The sequence below is a fragment of the Peromyscus leucopus genome, chromosome 10 (genome assembly GCF_004664715.2).
Source record: "Peromyscus leucopus breed LL Stock chromosome 10, UCI_PerLeu_2.1, whole genome shotgun sequence".
Classification (NCBI taxonomy): domain Eukaryota; kingdom Metazoa; phylum Chordata; class Mammalia; order Rodentia; family Cricetidae; genus Peromyscus; species Peromyscus leucopus.
In genome coordinates, this window is record NC_051071.1 from 80,954,208 (window position 1) to 80,971,138 (window position 16,931).

At 44.1% G+C, this 16,931-nt stretch overlaps 1 protein-coding gene across 1 annotated transcript in view; it reads left to right on the forward strand.

The window, feature by feature from the left end:
- The window catches only part of Fras1 (Fraser extracellular matrix complex subunit 1), a 337,326-nt gene that overhangs the window by 231,456 nt on the left and 88,939 nt on the right, over positions 1-16,931 (forward strand). Inside the window, exons 32-37 of the mRNA XM_037208856.1 lie at positions 257-371; positions 2,105-2,242; positions 4,355-4,387; positions 7,931-8,062; positions 9,155-9,280; positions 11,644-11,891. Coding sequence (XP_037064751.1) covers positions 257-371; positions 2,105-2,242; positions 4,355-4,387; positions 7,931-8,062; positions 9,155-9,280; positions 11,644-11,891 — 792 coding nt within the window. The remainder of the gene's footprint in view (positions 1-256; positions 372-2,104; positions 2,243-4,354; positions 4,388-7,930; positions 8,063-9,154; positions 9,281-11,643; positions 11,892-16,931) is intronic.

Below are 16,931 nucleotides of genomic sequence, written 5' to 3' on the forward strand. Positions count from 1 at the left end.
TAAACCTGGGGGCCGTGGAGGAGGAAGCAGTCAGAGGGGAAACCGGCTCAGGCCTGGATCACCTGCAAGGTTTCCGGGCTGGCCACATTCACTGTGTGAGAGACCAGATCCTTTGTCTAAACCTGGAGAAATAAGACGAATTTAAAAAGCCCAGAGCCAGCTTGGTTTTGTTCTCTTATGAAGATTTGGTTTTGCCTCTGGCTCTTGATATCATCATACTTCTGTCTTTAATTCTTGCTTTCTCCCTTTCGTCCAGGCTCGGGAAGATGGCCTAACTGTCATTCAGCCTCACTCCTTATCCTTCGTGAACTCAGAGAGTCCCAGTGGAAAGATTATATACAATATCACCGTACCTCTGCATCCAAATCAAGGTAAGATGTGCTGTGAAGGTGTTTTTGAGTGACGCTCTTGCCTTGGGATTCTGGACCAGTCCTAAAAACTCTGGGCTTTGCTTGCTTCTTTACCCAGTGATACTTGTGCAGGGTGTGTGAAGGAAATGATATTGACATTCCATACTCATGTCATCTGCTTTAGAAGAGATAAGTGCGATGCATGTTGGCTTGGGTGCTGACAGAGCTGACCTACAGATATAATGTCCCTTCCTAGTCACTTGCAGAACTTGACATACACGCACATTGCCTTATTGGGGCCCTAAAGGGGTTCAGATAGGCCAATGGACCAAAATGAGTGAGTACCTTGGACTAGAGGCTATGTCTAAATCCAAAGGTGGCTGTGCCACACGTACTTGGTGCCGGTGGATAGATCAGTCTTCTCACAGGAAGAAATAGAAATGTGTAACTACAGTCAGAGGCCAGATGGGGCCTGCCCTCAGTCCAGCCTCTAGTTATCTTAATACTGGGCTAAACTAACAAGCCTGTGCCCATGAGAGATCGTAGGAAAACCAGCTCCATAGAGGCATTTCTGCTCTTGCCTCCAACCAGGAAGCTACTCTCTTTACCACATCCCCAAGAAGAAAAAGAATGTAATAATGAAACTCCTTTGCCCTTTGATAAAAGCTAAGGAAATGAAAAGACATTAAGTTGTATCTAGAGGATCTCCCATGGTGTGAGGGTGTGAGCTTTCAGGCTGGTTTAGGTTGCTTCCTGCAGAATGCACCCATCTCAGGTGAGTTAATTCAACACTGAGACCATGTGCCTCCCTCTAAAGACTAAATAAGACATGAGAGATGAACACAGCGGAAGTTCCATGCCTACAAAGTTTCTGAATTGCAGCCATGAAGGCATTGATCATAAACTGAGTAGTAGTTATAAGCCTGGGTCTGTCTTAGAATAGTCAAGATCCATGCTTTTGTTGCTGGGCTCGTCACAGAAATGGAGGGGTGTCTGAAATTAATAGGAAGTCTAGAAAAATATTTCTTTGGCACCTCATCAGAAGATCAGTTTGGGCCCCTGTCTTAAGGACCTCTTGACCTTTGTATTGAAACTAAATTGAAAGGTTCATAGTGACAGTAGTGTGCCATTCACTTATGGAAAAGTATGTGCACTGAACTACATTGGTGGCAGTGATTTCCACCTTACCGTGCATAGTGTATGTTCCACTGAAGACTCTATTTGAGTCCCCCCCCATATGTGTGTATGTATATATACATGTATATACGTATCCTTCTATGTATCTGTCTGTGTGTACATATTATGTATATGTGCTCAGGTGTGTGCAGATGTGCTTGCGTCTTGTGTAGGTATCTTTCTCACTTGCTATCCACCTTATTAGTGGAACAGTTTTTCCCAGTGAACCTGGAAATTACCTCAGCTGGCTGGCCAGCAAGTCCTGGGGATTCGTCTATCTGTCTCCCCAACACTGGGATTACTGATGTGTGCTATCACGCTCACCCATGGGTGCTGGGGGTTCAAGGTCAGGTTCCCATGCTTGTATTACAAGCGCTTTACTGGCTGAACCATCCCCTGGCTCCAGACTTGTCCATTTCTTGAGTAACTTGACAGCAGCGCACAAGAAGAACAGCTCGGGAGCCAAGGCTCCTGAATGATAAAGACGCCCATTCATGGGCAAGGGGGATGTGGTGGACCTGGCCATCCCGTCATCCAAAAGTTGCAGTCTATGCTCACATCAGTCTCTTCCTCCCCAGGTATCATTGAGCACAGAGACCAGCCTCACTCTCCCATCCGGTATTTCACTCAGGAAGATATTAACCAGGGTAAAATCCTGTATCGTCCTCCGGCTGCAGCACCCCACCTCCAGGAGATCATGGCCTACTCTTTTGTTGGTAATGCTTTTTTTCTCTGCCTCATTGAGGCACCCAAGTCATCCTTAGTCTTCATGGCTAGTTCTGCTTCTCTTTCCAAAAACTTGTGTACGGTTTGCTGACACTCTTTTCTCCCTATTCAGAGTAACTTGGGGCCTATCGGCCTGTATGTGACCTGAGCTCAGGTCTGTCTTCTTTTCATCACTAATTCATGTCATAGGCATACTTTCAGCCAACTTTTGTTTAGTGGCTCTGGTTGAGGGATTGGAGATAGAGTGGGAGGCAAAAAGAGCCATTGAGCCTGCTGTTGGAGTGATTAGGGGCCATGTAAAGGAACTTCTAGGGAAATAATCACAATAATGAATATTTCGTTGCGGACTGAGATGAGATGCTCTGGAAAAGGAGGAAGATTCAGTGGTAAACTTAAACACAAGGCTGATCTAGACTGGGGAGTGAAGAGGTGGCTGTCCAGATAGCTACTGGCAAAGTAGTGGCTAAAAGAGCTACCTGTGCATGTGGGGATGGATGCATAGAGAACATTCCTGGAGGAGAGAGTATGCCTTCTATGAGACCTTGGGGAGAAGAAAATGTAACATTGTAGGGATTGCAAAAGAGGCTGTGGTATTTTTGTGACATACAGAGTCTAGCAGAGCAGGCAGGGGTGGGTCTGACTGGAGATGAAGGGAAGACTTTACACTCCACAGGAGCTTGGAAAGATTTGGGCGTTTAACCTAAGACCACGAGGAACCCAGTGGAAATTTAAAGCTACAGGGGATGGTTTTCATGAGGACCCTTTCACCACAGCGACAATGAGCAGACTTGAGGAGGACGCCAGGCTAGGAGACTGTGTCCACCGTGGACTGCAGTACCTGGGGGAGAGTCCATGGGGGCATGGAGAGTACAGTGCTCTTCCAACTCCAGCTTCAGGATTTGACAGAAGACAGTTCAATAAGTTTTCTTCTGAAACACTGAGTAAAAAAACAAACTGATGAAATTTTTGTTCATTTATTAAAGCCGGCACATACCCTTCCACTGCAGCAGGATAGCCTTGAGGCTGCCCACCATCTCTCCCTCCCTTGACCCGGTAGTTAGTGCAGCTAGGAAGTAGTGGTTGTGATTCCCCACCTGCAAGGTCTGTGCCTTGGGGTGATTGTAAAAAATCTTGGTGTCTATTTATTATGATATTTAAAGTGTATATACCATACAACTTTATAAATACTTTTATATCATAAATTTATTCAAACAAAACGGCTGGTTATTTCTCTTAGGAAATTGAATATGGGTTAAATAATTGTGAGGTTTCTTTTTGATTATGGTAAGAAAGCATAAACTGATATTCTTCTTTATTTAGTGTAAGTTCAATTGTCCAGAAAATGATTAACTCCTCAATTACATTGGAAATCCCTAAGGGCAGGAAGAGGCCCATTCTCTGAGGAGCACTCTTGGTATTTAGTAACTGGTTAACTAATAGCCCATGAAAGTATTCATGGTTCTCTAGCCCCTACTTTACAAGACCTACTTTACAGGAAACTTGGGCTATCCTGAGATTAGAGAAAAGGAAAACATGTCAGCTGTGGTTAAAGTAATTTCCAAGGCAGCTACACTTGCCTTAGTTCCATGAGTCTCTTTGGAGAGAGTAGAGTCATGTCCTGTCAATCTATGGGATAAATGCCACAAGATAAATCTCTCTCAGTTGCAGTGTGTAAATCAAGGTGCTAGACATCACTCAGTTCTACAATGGGATCCACCTACACACACACACACACACACACACACACACACACACACACACACACACACGCTGTCAGCATTATATATCACCCACATTCACCAGTTTGTAGGATTTCATGTACTAATAAAATAGGGTCTGAAGGAATGTATTATAAGTCACCCTAACTGCCGTGGCACCAAATTATTCCAGGATGAATGTCTTTTTTATACTTAAAATTAATGCGGGCATCATTAAACCCAACATTCCATGAGCAGAGGACCTCCTGATCACTCTCTAAACCAGATCAATTTCGATTTAAATATCTTTCTCTCCCCTAATCGCCACTCTGTGATTTGTGCCCTCCCTTCTCCCTCTGATCCCAGAATGTTTAGGACACTGATTTTCCTCTCTTGCTTTTTTAGGTCTCCCAGAATCAGTGAAATTTTACTTCACAGGTAAAGACTTTAATCTTGGTTTTATTAGAGACTGGAGTATATCCTTACCTTTCAATCTTTCCTTTATGTTTCCTAGAAGCTATATGGCTTCTCTTCTAAAGCATGTCTCTTCTAAAATAATTATATGGTTAATTGACTAGCAATGACTTATTTTCATATTCACAGGAAAAGAAAAACCTACTAAGAATGCCCAAAGTTAATGTTATTTGAGCCCTAGTGGAATTTATTGAAAAGAAACAATAGTAGTTATGGTCTTAAAGTTGGGGTCTCGCAAGCTGGAGTTCAGCCACTCTGGGAAGGTTCCCTAATAACTCTGTACATGAATACTTCCTCCATCATGGGGATCATCATCATAATCTATGTTCAGCTTCCAGGACAGTTGGTATGTGAGCATCCATGTGTTACACCCGGCTGATGTGTAGTAGTTATATGGAGTCTTGAAGAGCACCATTTATTAAATGCCTTGCCTCTAGAGAGAAAAGCCTTTGGACTCAGAGTGTGAACTAAAAATGCTTCTAGAAGTTTCTGCATCCTAGTTTTGCTTCATACTACAATAGAGGCTGAGGTAGCACAGGGAAAGGCATTCTTGCTCAGGTTAGAATAAAGATGGTTAACTTTTAAACCAGCTGTTTAACTAGGATTAACCATTCTGTTGGAATCACCCATCCTTGGATCCTGTGATATTTCCTATGGGAAGAAATCTTGGTGGGACAGAAAAATCTTCCCTCAAACTGCCCTGCATATCTTTTCTCTTTGAGGGGAAAAATCATGCAGCTAATTTCAATGAGACATCACAGTTGTATGAACTTAGCAGTTCATCTCTAGTGAATGACCCTGCAGGTAATACATGCAATCAGTACCCATGAGTGACTTTCTTTTTTCTTTTCCAAATCAATTTACAATAAATGTCATCTTAGGAATTACCTAGTAGTGTTCTAAAGATGGATGTTTCCAGCATTTTCAAACTAAGGATTGTGCGGGCCACATTTACCACTGGAAAAGGTCAGAGCAGCATTTAATCCAAGTTCCTGTCCTGCAGTGTGGGATAGTTTTGTGTTCTGAGGTATAAGTGGGTAGGTCACAAAAATCAAGAGAAGTAGCATGCCTCATCTTTTGAACCAGAAAGCTTGAGTAGGTGGAAGGTCAACCGTTAACTTGCCCAGGACCTGAAATTAAATGATCCTTGAGCTTTCATAAGGTTAAGAGGGCCTTGGGCTGGCCTTAAACTATCTTGTTTTCAGCCCAAGATTCATTGGGGGTTTTTTTTGGGTGGTGGGGGGGGTGTCGGGGGGTGGAGGGAAGTTCTGTTCTTGGAGGAATGCTTTTGGAATCCGGTAGGAAGGCAGCACCTCTTTGAAAGGAGTTTTATGACAGAACTTTGAACTGGGCAGATAATGAAGCAAAGCAGTGACCACCCAATCCCTGACATTAACCTGCAGAAGGAGGGTGGAGAGCTCCTTGTGATTCATTTGCTAAGAACAGAAAGAGAGTCAGTGTTCCTGACTTGGCTGGCTTTTGTGATAAGCACAGGCCCTCTGCAGAGCAGTTCTGGGCAAGGAACACACATCAGGCAAATGGGGCCCGTAGGAAGCATTTAACCCAAATAAACAGTGTGGCTGTTTCTCAGAGAAATCAAAAACACTCCTTGAGAGAGGGAAGATGTGCAATCCTTAATATTTTTATTGGCAGGTTTTGCATTTGCTTTTGAAACACTGAACCATGCAACATGATTTCTAATTATATAATATTCACTGGTAGATAGCTTTCTACCCCTTAAGAGGCAGGGATGTCTTTGGTCACAGCAAACAGCTGTGTGATCGGGCCAAAGCTCTTGCAGTGTTAGGCCTTTGCTGCCCTCCACTATGTAGGGATGTTGAAATCTCCTGAGCGTTTTCTCTTTCAAAGTAAAACCAATTGAAGCAAACAACAAATAGACAACTGTAGTTTCACAGTTATGTCTTTTTTTTTTTTTTTTTTTTTTATGCACCGAGATTTCTATTGTTCACTCTAGGATCCTCAAGAGAGTCCTGAGTCCACTAAAATAACAGAAGAGTGTATGTTTGTCCACGAGCCTTCAAAGTTAAGAATCACCCAGTCTCTGTCTTTGCTCATCCAAAGAGAAAGAGATTGAACATACATGAAGAAACAGTGGCAATAATTTTGACACTTTACTAAAATATCCAGAGCCACAAAAGCTTCGTTTCCATGTGGACTTTATCTTCTGTTCTTCCAAGGGCCTGTTTCTGTGATAGACATGAGATATCTTGTAAAGTCTCGATCATTTAGATCTGCCTCAAGGACAAGCCAGACCTAAAGCAACCCTAGTGAAATCATTATCCCTGAGTCACACTTTACATTAAGAGGTCAGATTCCTGCCAATGTGCTGCCAAGTCCAGAAGAAAGGAAAAGGAACTGGTTTCCTGTAACCACACCATCTGCAAGTAAAGTCATTCAAAATAATCAACAGTGCCCTTTTCTTAGTAGCCATGGTAGATAACACACAGATGTTACCAGTATCCACCACACCTGGGTTTAGGGAGGGGAGGGAGGAGTTACAGAAGAAACAGAAATGTGAGTCAAGGGATAGACTATTCTGGTTTCATTTCCCACAGAAGATGGGGATCCTCTTGGATAGAGGCAAGCCGGGGAAACAAAGTCTAAGGTCACTGCTTTCAGTGGTGTCTTCTACTTGTGGCCATGTGCGTAGGGACAGGGTAAAAATGGATCTGCTTACTTGCATACAATTGCTGTGAAAGTCATGTTCTGTTCTTCCAAAGAAACACAATGAGCCGGGCGTTGGTGGCGCACGCCTTTAATCCCAGCACTCGGGAGGCAGAGCCAGGTGGATCTCTGTGAGTTCGAGGCCAGCCTGGGCTACCAAGTGAGCTCCAGGAAAGGCGCAAAGCTACACAGAGAAACCCTGTCTCGAAAAAACCAAAAAAAAAAAAAAAAAAAAAAAAAAGAGTTCTTAAAGTATTTTTTCTGGAATACTAGAGGAATGAATTAATTCAAAGAACTTTTCCATAAATAAAGGTCTTTGCTGGTACCACTTGAGCATGCATATTTTTAACCATAGTGCTTGGGAGGTTGAGACTAGGAGTTCAAGATCACGCCTGGCTATGGAGTGAGTTGGGGGCCCGGATGAGCTATATGAAATCCTGCAGGGGGCTTTTGTTTGTTTGTTTTTAAAGTGCTTATTTTATATTACTTCCCACTAACGAGCCTCAAAATCACCTTGTGAGAATACCTTTTAAAATAATTTTGTAAAAAAATTTTTAATTTATAAATAGTACATATTCATAATTTTTTAGAAAAATTAAAAAATAACTGTGCCTTTGTGAACTCTCATCCTTTGTCTTATCCATAGAAAAATGCTTTAGTAGAATTGCTCATCATTGCTACTTTTTTCTATTTTTAAGCATCTTAACAAATTGCAAAATATTTGCGAAAATTGGGTAAAGATGACCAGACTATAATTTGATTTGTGTTTACACGTATATGCTTAATCATGTGGGTGTGTGGGTGTGTCTTTCCTCTTGCCAGTTTCTGATGGACAGCACATGAGTCCGGAGATGGCCCTCACCATTCATTTACTTCACTCTGATCGGCAACCACCAGCATTTCAGGTCAGGGCTCCCCTGTTGGAGGTTAGACCCGGAGGCCGCACCTCTCTAGGTAAGAACTGGGGGCCTGAGAGAAGTGTAGCTCTGGAAATTGGACTGTGTTGCAGCAGCAGCGGTCCTGTGGAAACTTCTTGATGGCTGCCGAAATGCAGTGACCCCCTCCCTCTTCCGGAAGGGTGGTGTCCACTCCCACCTACATCCATCCTCCTGCCCATTTTTATGCAAATCGAAGGAGTACTGAGAGCAGGAAAGGAGGAACCGGACCCTTCAGAGGCCAGCCCTGTGATGGAATGCTGCCCAGAATTTATTTCCCAGCCTCCTGGAGTTTGATTTGTTATCCTTGCTACAGTATAAAGAAAAGCAGAGCTCTGAGAAGAGAGTCAAGGGAGCAGGTTTCAGTGACAGCGTCTGGTTTCTGTTTAGAAAATGATAGGGGACAAAAGCAACAGGTCACAGTGACCTTCAGAAGCTGTGAGGGGGTAGCTGCAGCTGCCCATCCTGTGTATGGTTATTTATTTATTTATTTCTAAGTGCACTTACTCTTTCCAGTTTGTTTATTCCTTTAGCAAGGGTGTCTTATTAGTGACTTTTATTGTGTGCGCGCTGTGGATCCATATGTGTTTTCTACATGTGGCTTTTGTCCTGAAGTAATTATTTAATTTCCATAATTTGACCAAAAATTATTTGTAAGCAGTCTTATAAACGAGTTATATAGACAACAGTGAAAGCGGTTTTTATTCTCTCTGTTGCTGTCTTGATGGCTGGACAGCCATTGCGAAACCTGACTCCTTCAGTAGATTTATGAAAATGAGAGACTATGAAAAGCAAGACCAGTTCGTGGGATGTTTCTGAAAGACACTAGTTAGGACAGACCTACTGATGGCCTTTGGCGCTTGTCCTCATTTGTATGGGAGAAAAGAAATTCTGAACCCTGAGCTACCTGCTGGCAAGGGAACTTTTGAAAGAACCCTTTTGTAACTGGCGGATTGACCATGTTTGCTATCACTTACCTTGCACTCACCGTAATTACGCCGTGCTTTATGATTATGGGTTCCTCACCAATGGATCTGCAGCCCGGCCTGTGGTTTTAATCTACCGGGAGCACGCAGTTGTCCCTCTAGCCAGCCTCCCTTCCCTCCTGCAGGCCTGCAGTTGGTCGTGAGAGATGCTCAGATGGTGCCAGAAGAGCTCTTCTTCCAGCTTCAGAAACCCCCGCAGCATGGCTCTCTCCGGAAGTCCACAGCAGAGTCGTCGGAGCCCATGGCCGCAGGTAGCATTTTAGTAGTGATTTTCATTATGTGCACTCTGTGGATCCATACGTGTTTCTTCTATATGTGGCTGCATCCTCTCTACCTGGCCTGCTTGGACATTTTTTTTTTTTTTAACATCTACAATTAGTTTTATGTGACCCGGAAAAGAAGTGAAATGCCTGTGGGGGATAAGATAGGAGGAAAGACATTCTTGACCCAGGCATTAGAATTCTTCATCTGCCACAGGGTCCTCCACCCCCCGTCAGCCCCAGCCCATTCTAAAATCTGTGAAGCTCTTTCCTCGGCCTGCAGGTGAGATTGGCTGGTGAGCTTCCATATCACGTAGCTTTTTCATGGAGGTTAATATGTTCTCTTAATTCCTATGTGAATCTTTATAATGTATGTCTAAGACTCTGGTAGTTTTTAGCTCTGTGTATCTTCATCCATTAACAAAGAGGATAACTTTAAAATGTTATCTAAACTGTGTAACAGTGTAGTCAGCTTTCTTGAGTTACAAATATTGCACATTGGGTCCAAACAGTTGACTCAGCAGAGGACAGCCCTTGTTGCTCTTCCAGAGCACCCAGGTTCAGTTCCCAGCACCCACACGGTGCCTCACAGCCTCTGACTCCAGCTCCAGAAGATCCAGTGCCCTCTTGTGACATTCCAAGGCACCAGGCACACACATGGTGCACATCCATGTGTGCAGGCGAGACACTCATACCCCTAAAGGAAATCTAAAAATCATTTTAAATACATATTGATCGCATAGGGAGTATAGAAAAGCCCCAAAACAATCAAAATCTGGATGTTTTATTTAAATATATATCAAAATGAACATTGTCTCTTCTAAAGTGGTTATCCATGAATGCTGAATCTCACTTCCATAATCTGTAACTTGCCCAAATCCTTGAGACGGCTGCTTTTTAGAGATTTGATAATACATTCTTCTGAATGTCCCTGGTGGGGTAAATCTTTACCCTTAAATGCGGGTTAAATTTTTAAAGAGCAACTAATAGTGCTGGATGGTAGTAGTGCACGCCTTTAATCCCAGCCCTCTGGAGGCGGATCTCTGTGAGTTCAAGGCCAGCCTAGTCTACAAAGTGAGATCCAGGACAGGCACCAAAACTACACAGAAAAACCCTGTCTCGAAAAACAAAACAAACAAACAAACAAAAAAAGAACAACTAATAGGCACTTGGGAGCAACAAAGGCAATTTTTTAGGGTCGTGGAAACAGAAGCCTTTTGGGGGCAAGAGCGTGAAGCAGCCATTATCCCGTTTCCTCAAGGTTGCCTTTAACCAGCGCTTCATTGTCCCGCCCCCTAGTGTTGACCTTGACCCACACTTGTGTTTGATAGATGGCATCTAAAGGCCTTTGTAAAGAGTCGATACCTGTTTTTAGGTGCAGCGCCTACCAACGTTAGTGACGTCACGCACTTAGGGCGTAGAAGGGAAATACAGAGAACAAGCAAATTCCTGTCTCAGCAAGGAATCTCCAAAAGATATAACTGGGAAGACCACCCCCAAGACTATTTCCTCATCTGTGTTCTGTGGAATCGTGACGGCCCATGACTAAAGACATGCTTTATTTAAAAAAAAAAAGTTTCATGGCCCCAAAACTTTGAACAACTTGAATATTTGTGGATTATATTTTCTAAAATTCTAATTTAACTCCGTTTTCTACAAACCTTTGTGGTCTTAAAACTTCCTACACTACCTGTTTTATCTATGGTGATGATATGTTATAGATTGGTACTCTGAACTATGCAATTTGCACTTTTAATATCCAGGAACAACTCCCGTCCTACACTGCTCAAAATGAAGGTCTTGCCCATGCTAAACAAATGCCCAGTCACTGAGCGTTCAATTGTATTTTCACATTTTTAATTAAAAAAAAAAACCTTAAATGCCCAAATTAAAATAATGCCTTTGATGGAGCACAGTGTACTGTCTCTTTTCTTAAGTCTTCAAGAAATGTTCAGTACCATGATTAGATTCAGAGGAACAGTCAAGAAGAATAGAAGCCTGTTCTTTGTTTTTCTAGAACTGGGAGTGATGACTGTTCTCCCAGAGTCCAATTTTAGCTCACTGTGATTTGGAGCCTTAAAAAACAACATACACCAAGGCTGTCACCCAGAGGAATTAGCTGCCTTGTTAAATAGCCTCTCACCTTGAGAAGTGAGGAGGGACAGGCTAGCCCACCGTTTCTCCAGGGAATCCTGAGTTGGGTGAGTGGTTGAACTAATTAGCTTCCCAGTCCCAGACTTCATGATTCTACGTGCACTTTGAAATCGGGAGAACAGAGAGGTGCTGTATAAATGAGAAGTGTTATTCCCAGAAGTCACTGGTTTTACAGTTTGGGGTTGTTTTATTCTTGGAAGGTGACACTTTCACGTATGACGACGTTGAAAGAAATGCTCTGCAGTACGTACATGACGGCTCCTCCGCCTGGGAGGACAGCATGGAGATCTCAGTCACAGATGGCCTGACCGTGACAACGTCAGAAGTAAAAGTGGAGGTGTCCCCGTCAGAGAACCGAGGGCCTCGGCTGGCCCCTGGTTCCTCCCTGAGCATGACTGTTGCTAGTCAACGGACGGCCGTCATCACCAGGTCAAACCTTGCCTATGTGGTGAGTTCTGACATTGACGCGCTTGCTCTCTGCACTTCTGGCTGAGCCACCTAGGGAGCTTCACCGTGGCTGGGCACTTGGGATAGCAGGGCTAAGCAGTGTAAAGGCTCTTCTCTTAGCATCCCTGCTAGTCTCTTTGGAGCCGTCCTGCACACCCTGGCCTCGCTTGGTGTCCCAGCCGTAGACAAGTGAATGCGTATCTCTGATGAGGGTTGAGGAGGTGGCTCAGGGGCTATATAGCACTTGCTGTGTGAGTGTGAAGACTGGAGCTCAGATCTGCAGGATCCGTGTAAGAGCCATGTGGGCACGGTAACCAGCCTGGGATCTCAGCGCTCAGGAGAGAGGAAAGCTCCTAGATTCGCTAGGTAGATTAGCTGAATCAACTTAGTCTAGCAAGAGACCTTGCATCAGGTGATCAGGAAGGATACCAGGCATCATATCTGGCCTCAACAGACTTATGTACACACATGTGAACATACATACACGTACATCTACACACACACACACACACACACACACACACACACACACACACACTGAAGAAAAAGTATGACGAAAATACTGGGACCCCCAAGGGCTTGTGATTGTCAGAATGCAACAATTCCCTTGTCATAAAAGCTCCAGGCCCATTGTTTTTGAGTGGAGAGTGCAAGAGGTCTCCTGGGAATTGGGGGGAAAGAGCAGTTGAGAATGTGCCTGGTCAGCCATGAAGAGTTAGTGGCTGAGCCTGGCTCCCCGAGAGAAGGCTGACTTTTCCCCAGTTTTGTTCTTACCCAGTCTAGACAGACTATGAGCCCCACCCCCTTGGTGGTGCCTCTCTGCAGATTTCCTAGGCCAGGCCATTGGCTTGCTGGCCATGCCCTCCCCTAAGAGAAGGAGAACAGCTGAGAAGAAGGGGGAGAGCCAAAGAAGGGGGGATTTCCCCTGTGTCTGGCTCAAACTTGATTAAGTGATCTTGGTAATTAAACTCGTCTGCCTTCTTTGATTCTGCATCTGGGGCAAAGGATAATGAGGATAATTAATTTTATTTTGCAGTTATATATGTTGTAAAGAGATGACTACTGTCTATATAAACATAATGATGATTAGTTGTTATGCTTTGAAAGGAAGGATAATTATTTGAATGGTAATCATTCTTAGTATTGAATTTTTCCTTCACTGGCCTCAAAATTACAGTGAACAGCTTGTCCCTACCCCTCATTTGTAAACACTGTATGGTTTAGGTTATTCTTTTCGCTGGGCAGTGGTGGTGTATGCCTTTAATCCCAGCACCTGAGAGGCAGAGGCAGGCAGATCTCTGTGAGTTCAAGGCCAGCCTGGTCTACAAAACAAGTTCCAGGACAGCCAGAGCTACACAGAGAAAATCTGTCTCAAAAAAACAAAACAACAACAAAAAAGTTATCCTTTTCTGGGCTGAAAAATATCACTGTAAAGTCCAGTTCCAACGGTAGGCATTAGATAAAGTACAACAGATTATTTTCTCCTTTAAATTGTCTTTTCTTAAATGATGAGAAACTGAACACTACTTGATTCCTCTCGTGGGTACACTACAGTTTCAGCAAAGTTCCGATGGTGTTTAATTGGCAGATCATTTTTTATCATATGTTATGGTCCTTTGATCCTGTGAAAGTCATACATTTGTGAAAATGTATGAATTCAGATTTAATCAATAGATCGCCAGGCTTGAAAAATGTTTGACAGACCGAAATAGCTCTCCAGGAACAGCGCCTGCCCATTAACCACACATTACAAGCTGCACATCAAAATGTGAGCTCGTTGGCAACTTTGAACATTTTCAAAAAATTGATTGAATGTGAATTTACCCACCAGAGCAGCAAGATTTCGGGGAACTCTTCCAGCCTGCTGGAAGTACAGCATGGCATGGCATGCATTCTTAAAGACACAAGCAGGATACATGCAGCTGTTCTCTGAGTTGTACAGTATGGAAATTTTTTTCCTGAGATACTGAAGATTTCCGTAATAGAAAAGCCATTCAATGGCGGTCATAAGTAGATGGAGCACAGAGATTGCAGCAGTCGAACCTCTTCGTCATTAGAGTGTGGGCACCAGGAGGAGGAGGAGAGGGTGGTGGGGACCGGAGCGTGGGCACCAGGAGGAGGAGGAGAGGGTGGTGGGGACCGGAGTGTGGGCACCAGGAGGAGGAGGAGAGGGTGGTGGGGACCGGAGTGTGGGCACCAGGAGGAGGAGGAAAGGGTGGCGGGGACCGGAGCGTGGGCACCAGGAGGAGGAGGAGAGGGTGGCGGGGACTGGAGCGTGGGCACCAGGAGGAGGAGAGGGTGGCGGGGACTGGAGCGTGGGCACCAGGAAGAGGAGGAGAGGGTGGTGGGTACCGGAGTGTGGGCACCAGGAGGGTGCTGGGGCATACCACAGCAAAAATGGGACCACGCACGGGTCCTCTCTAAGGCTACTTATTTTTCAATCTTAGACGGGGCCTCAAACTAGGCATTTAACCAAAATGAGCTCGAGCATCTGGTCATTTCCTGCTTCTACTTCTCAAGTGCTGGGATTACGGGTGTGCACTGCCACACTTTCTGTACGCCACACAGCTGTGTGTAGTGCTGGGGACCAGGACGTCGTATGTACTAGACAGGTGCTCTGCCAAATAAACCACACACACTCATGCACGCATGCACACGCACGCATGCACACACGCACGCACGCATGCACGCACGCACCCAGCTTCCTTAGTATGTGTGGGTTCTGGAGTTTGAATTGATAAGTTTTAATTCAATCTTGCCTCTCCAGATAGAGTAGAGTGGCCATTGGCAAGCTGTTTAAACACACTTGTAGCTAGAGTTTTCCTGCCTTGCCCACAGTCAGGACAAATCTCTGTCACCCACCAGGACAGCTGCTCAGACCCAACCAAGTAAACACAGAGATTTATATTGCTTACAAACTGTATGGCCATGGCAGGCTTCTTGCTAACTGTTCTTATAGCTTAAATTAATCCATTTCCATAATGTGGCTGGTGGCTTACCGGCGTCTTCACATGCTGCTGGTCATGGCGGCAGCTGGCAGTGTCTCTCTGCCTCAGCCTTCTGCTTCCCAGAATTCTCCTCTCTCCTTGTCCCACCTACTTTCTGCCTGGCCACTGGCCAATCAGTGTTTTATTTATTGACCAATCAGAGCAATTTGACATACAGACCATCCCACAGCACTTCCCCTTTTCTTTTTTTTTTTTTTTAAGAAGGAAGGTTTTAACTTTTACACATCTCCAAAACCAGCTTGGTATATTTGGGAATTTGGGCGTAGCTTCTCTTACTACTTCCTGCTGGAGGGGGGCACTGTATCTATGGGGACGCAAAGAAAATTTTAGGCCTATGGGGTAGTCCGTGAGGCTGTATTGTGTGAACCAGTTGCCTTGTAACCGCTCTGGATGTTGGATCATCTGGGCCATGGTGTCATCGGAGACCTTTCAGGGGGTCTTGGCTGGTGAAACCTGATGTATCTTAATCTGGAACAAATCCACAGCCTCTGGCTTTCTGTGGAAACAAAAGCAGAGCCTCTTTTCCAAAGCAACATATCCTTATAGCCAAATTTTGAAGTCAAGGTACCTTTAAAATATACATTTTGGCATAACTCAACAGCTTTTGCAATCAAATGTTTTTCTTCAGTTACGAATATCAAAGAGAACATAATCCATATTCTCTGTGTGGTAGCCATCTTTACATGGCTTATTTTTTACATTACCTTCAGCCTATTGCTTTAAACAGCAGCCTTTTAAGCCTGCTGCTGACTCCGCCCACTTCAGCTTCCCAACATGGCAGTGGTATGTTTTCTGCCAGCTTTGGGAGCCATCAATTCTCAGAAATAGTGGGTCTATGCTTCTTAACAAAGCAGCTTGTAGCCCAGAAACCTCTTTTTGTTTTGGACTAGCAAAGGCTAAATCCACCATGCAGCTTAATGTGCCACTTGCAGAGGCCTCATTCCCGCCATACTGCAGGTCAAGCGCACACGCCAGGAACCCGCCAGGAACTCAAACCGGCAGCTGCTGCTCATTTGAGAGAGACAATTAGGAAGCTGTTTTTAGATCCGTTTTAGAATCTTTTCTCAGGTTTTAGGTGGAAACTCTTGCCAAGACGTTGGGCGCCATTTGTAGCTAGAGTTTTCCCGCCTTGCCCACAGTCAGGACAAATCTCTGTCACCCACCAAGACAGCTGCTCAGACCCAACCAAATAAACACAGAGATTTATATTGCTTACAAACTGTATGGCCATGGCAGGCTTCTTGCTAACTGTTCTTATAGCTTAAATTAATCCATTTCCATAAATCTATACCTTGCCACGTGGCTGGTGGCTTACCGGCGTCTTCACATGCTGCTGGTCATGGCGGCAGCTGGCAGTGTCTCTCTGCCTCAGCCTTCTGCTTCCCAGAATTCTCCTCTCTCCTTGTCCCACCTACTTCCTGCCTGGCCACTGGCCAATCAGTGTTTTATTTATTGACCAATCAGAGCAATTTGACATACAGACCATCCCACAGCACACACTTGCCTCGCTTTTCTTGTTCGTAATATGAGAAGTACAAGATTAATATTAAAATGTGAATAGCTTTTCTATATACCACCCAACAACTGAAGTAATTCAAAATATGATACGTTAAGGTTATTACATATCATGTATCTGAGAATCAATTTTAACAAAATGTGTATAGCTTCCAGGGAGAATCAAAGTTATAACCAGCTATATAGAAAGCACAAATGAATTTCCTGATAAATAGAATAAGAAGAGGGAATAAGGAGGACAAGAGAGTCAACCATGGTGGCCCATACTTCCGACCTCAGTACTTAGAATTCTCAGTAGGAGAATAGGAGGCTCTCACGTTTAAAGTCAGCCTGGGCCACATTTTCAAAAACAAAAAAGTGTCTCCAAAATATAAAAAGGAAGAAACAAACAAAAAAATCCCCAAAGATTAAGGTTTTTTTTTTATTTTACACCAAAAATATTCTTTCTAGCCATATATCAAGCCATTTTTAAAAATTCAAACTGTCAGTGGTGGTTCACATCTTTGATCCCAGCCCTC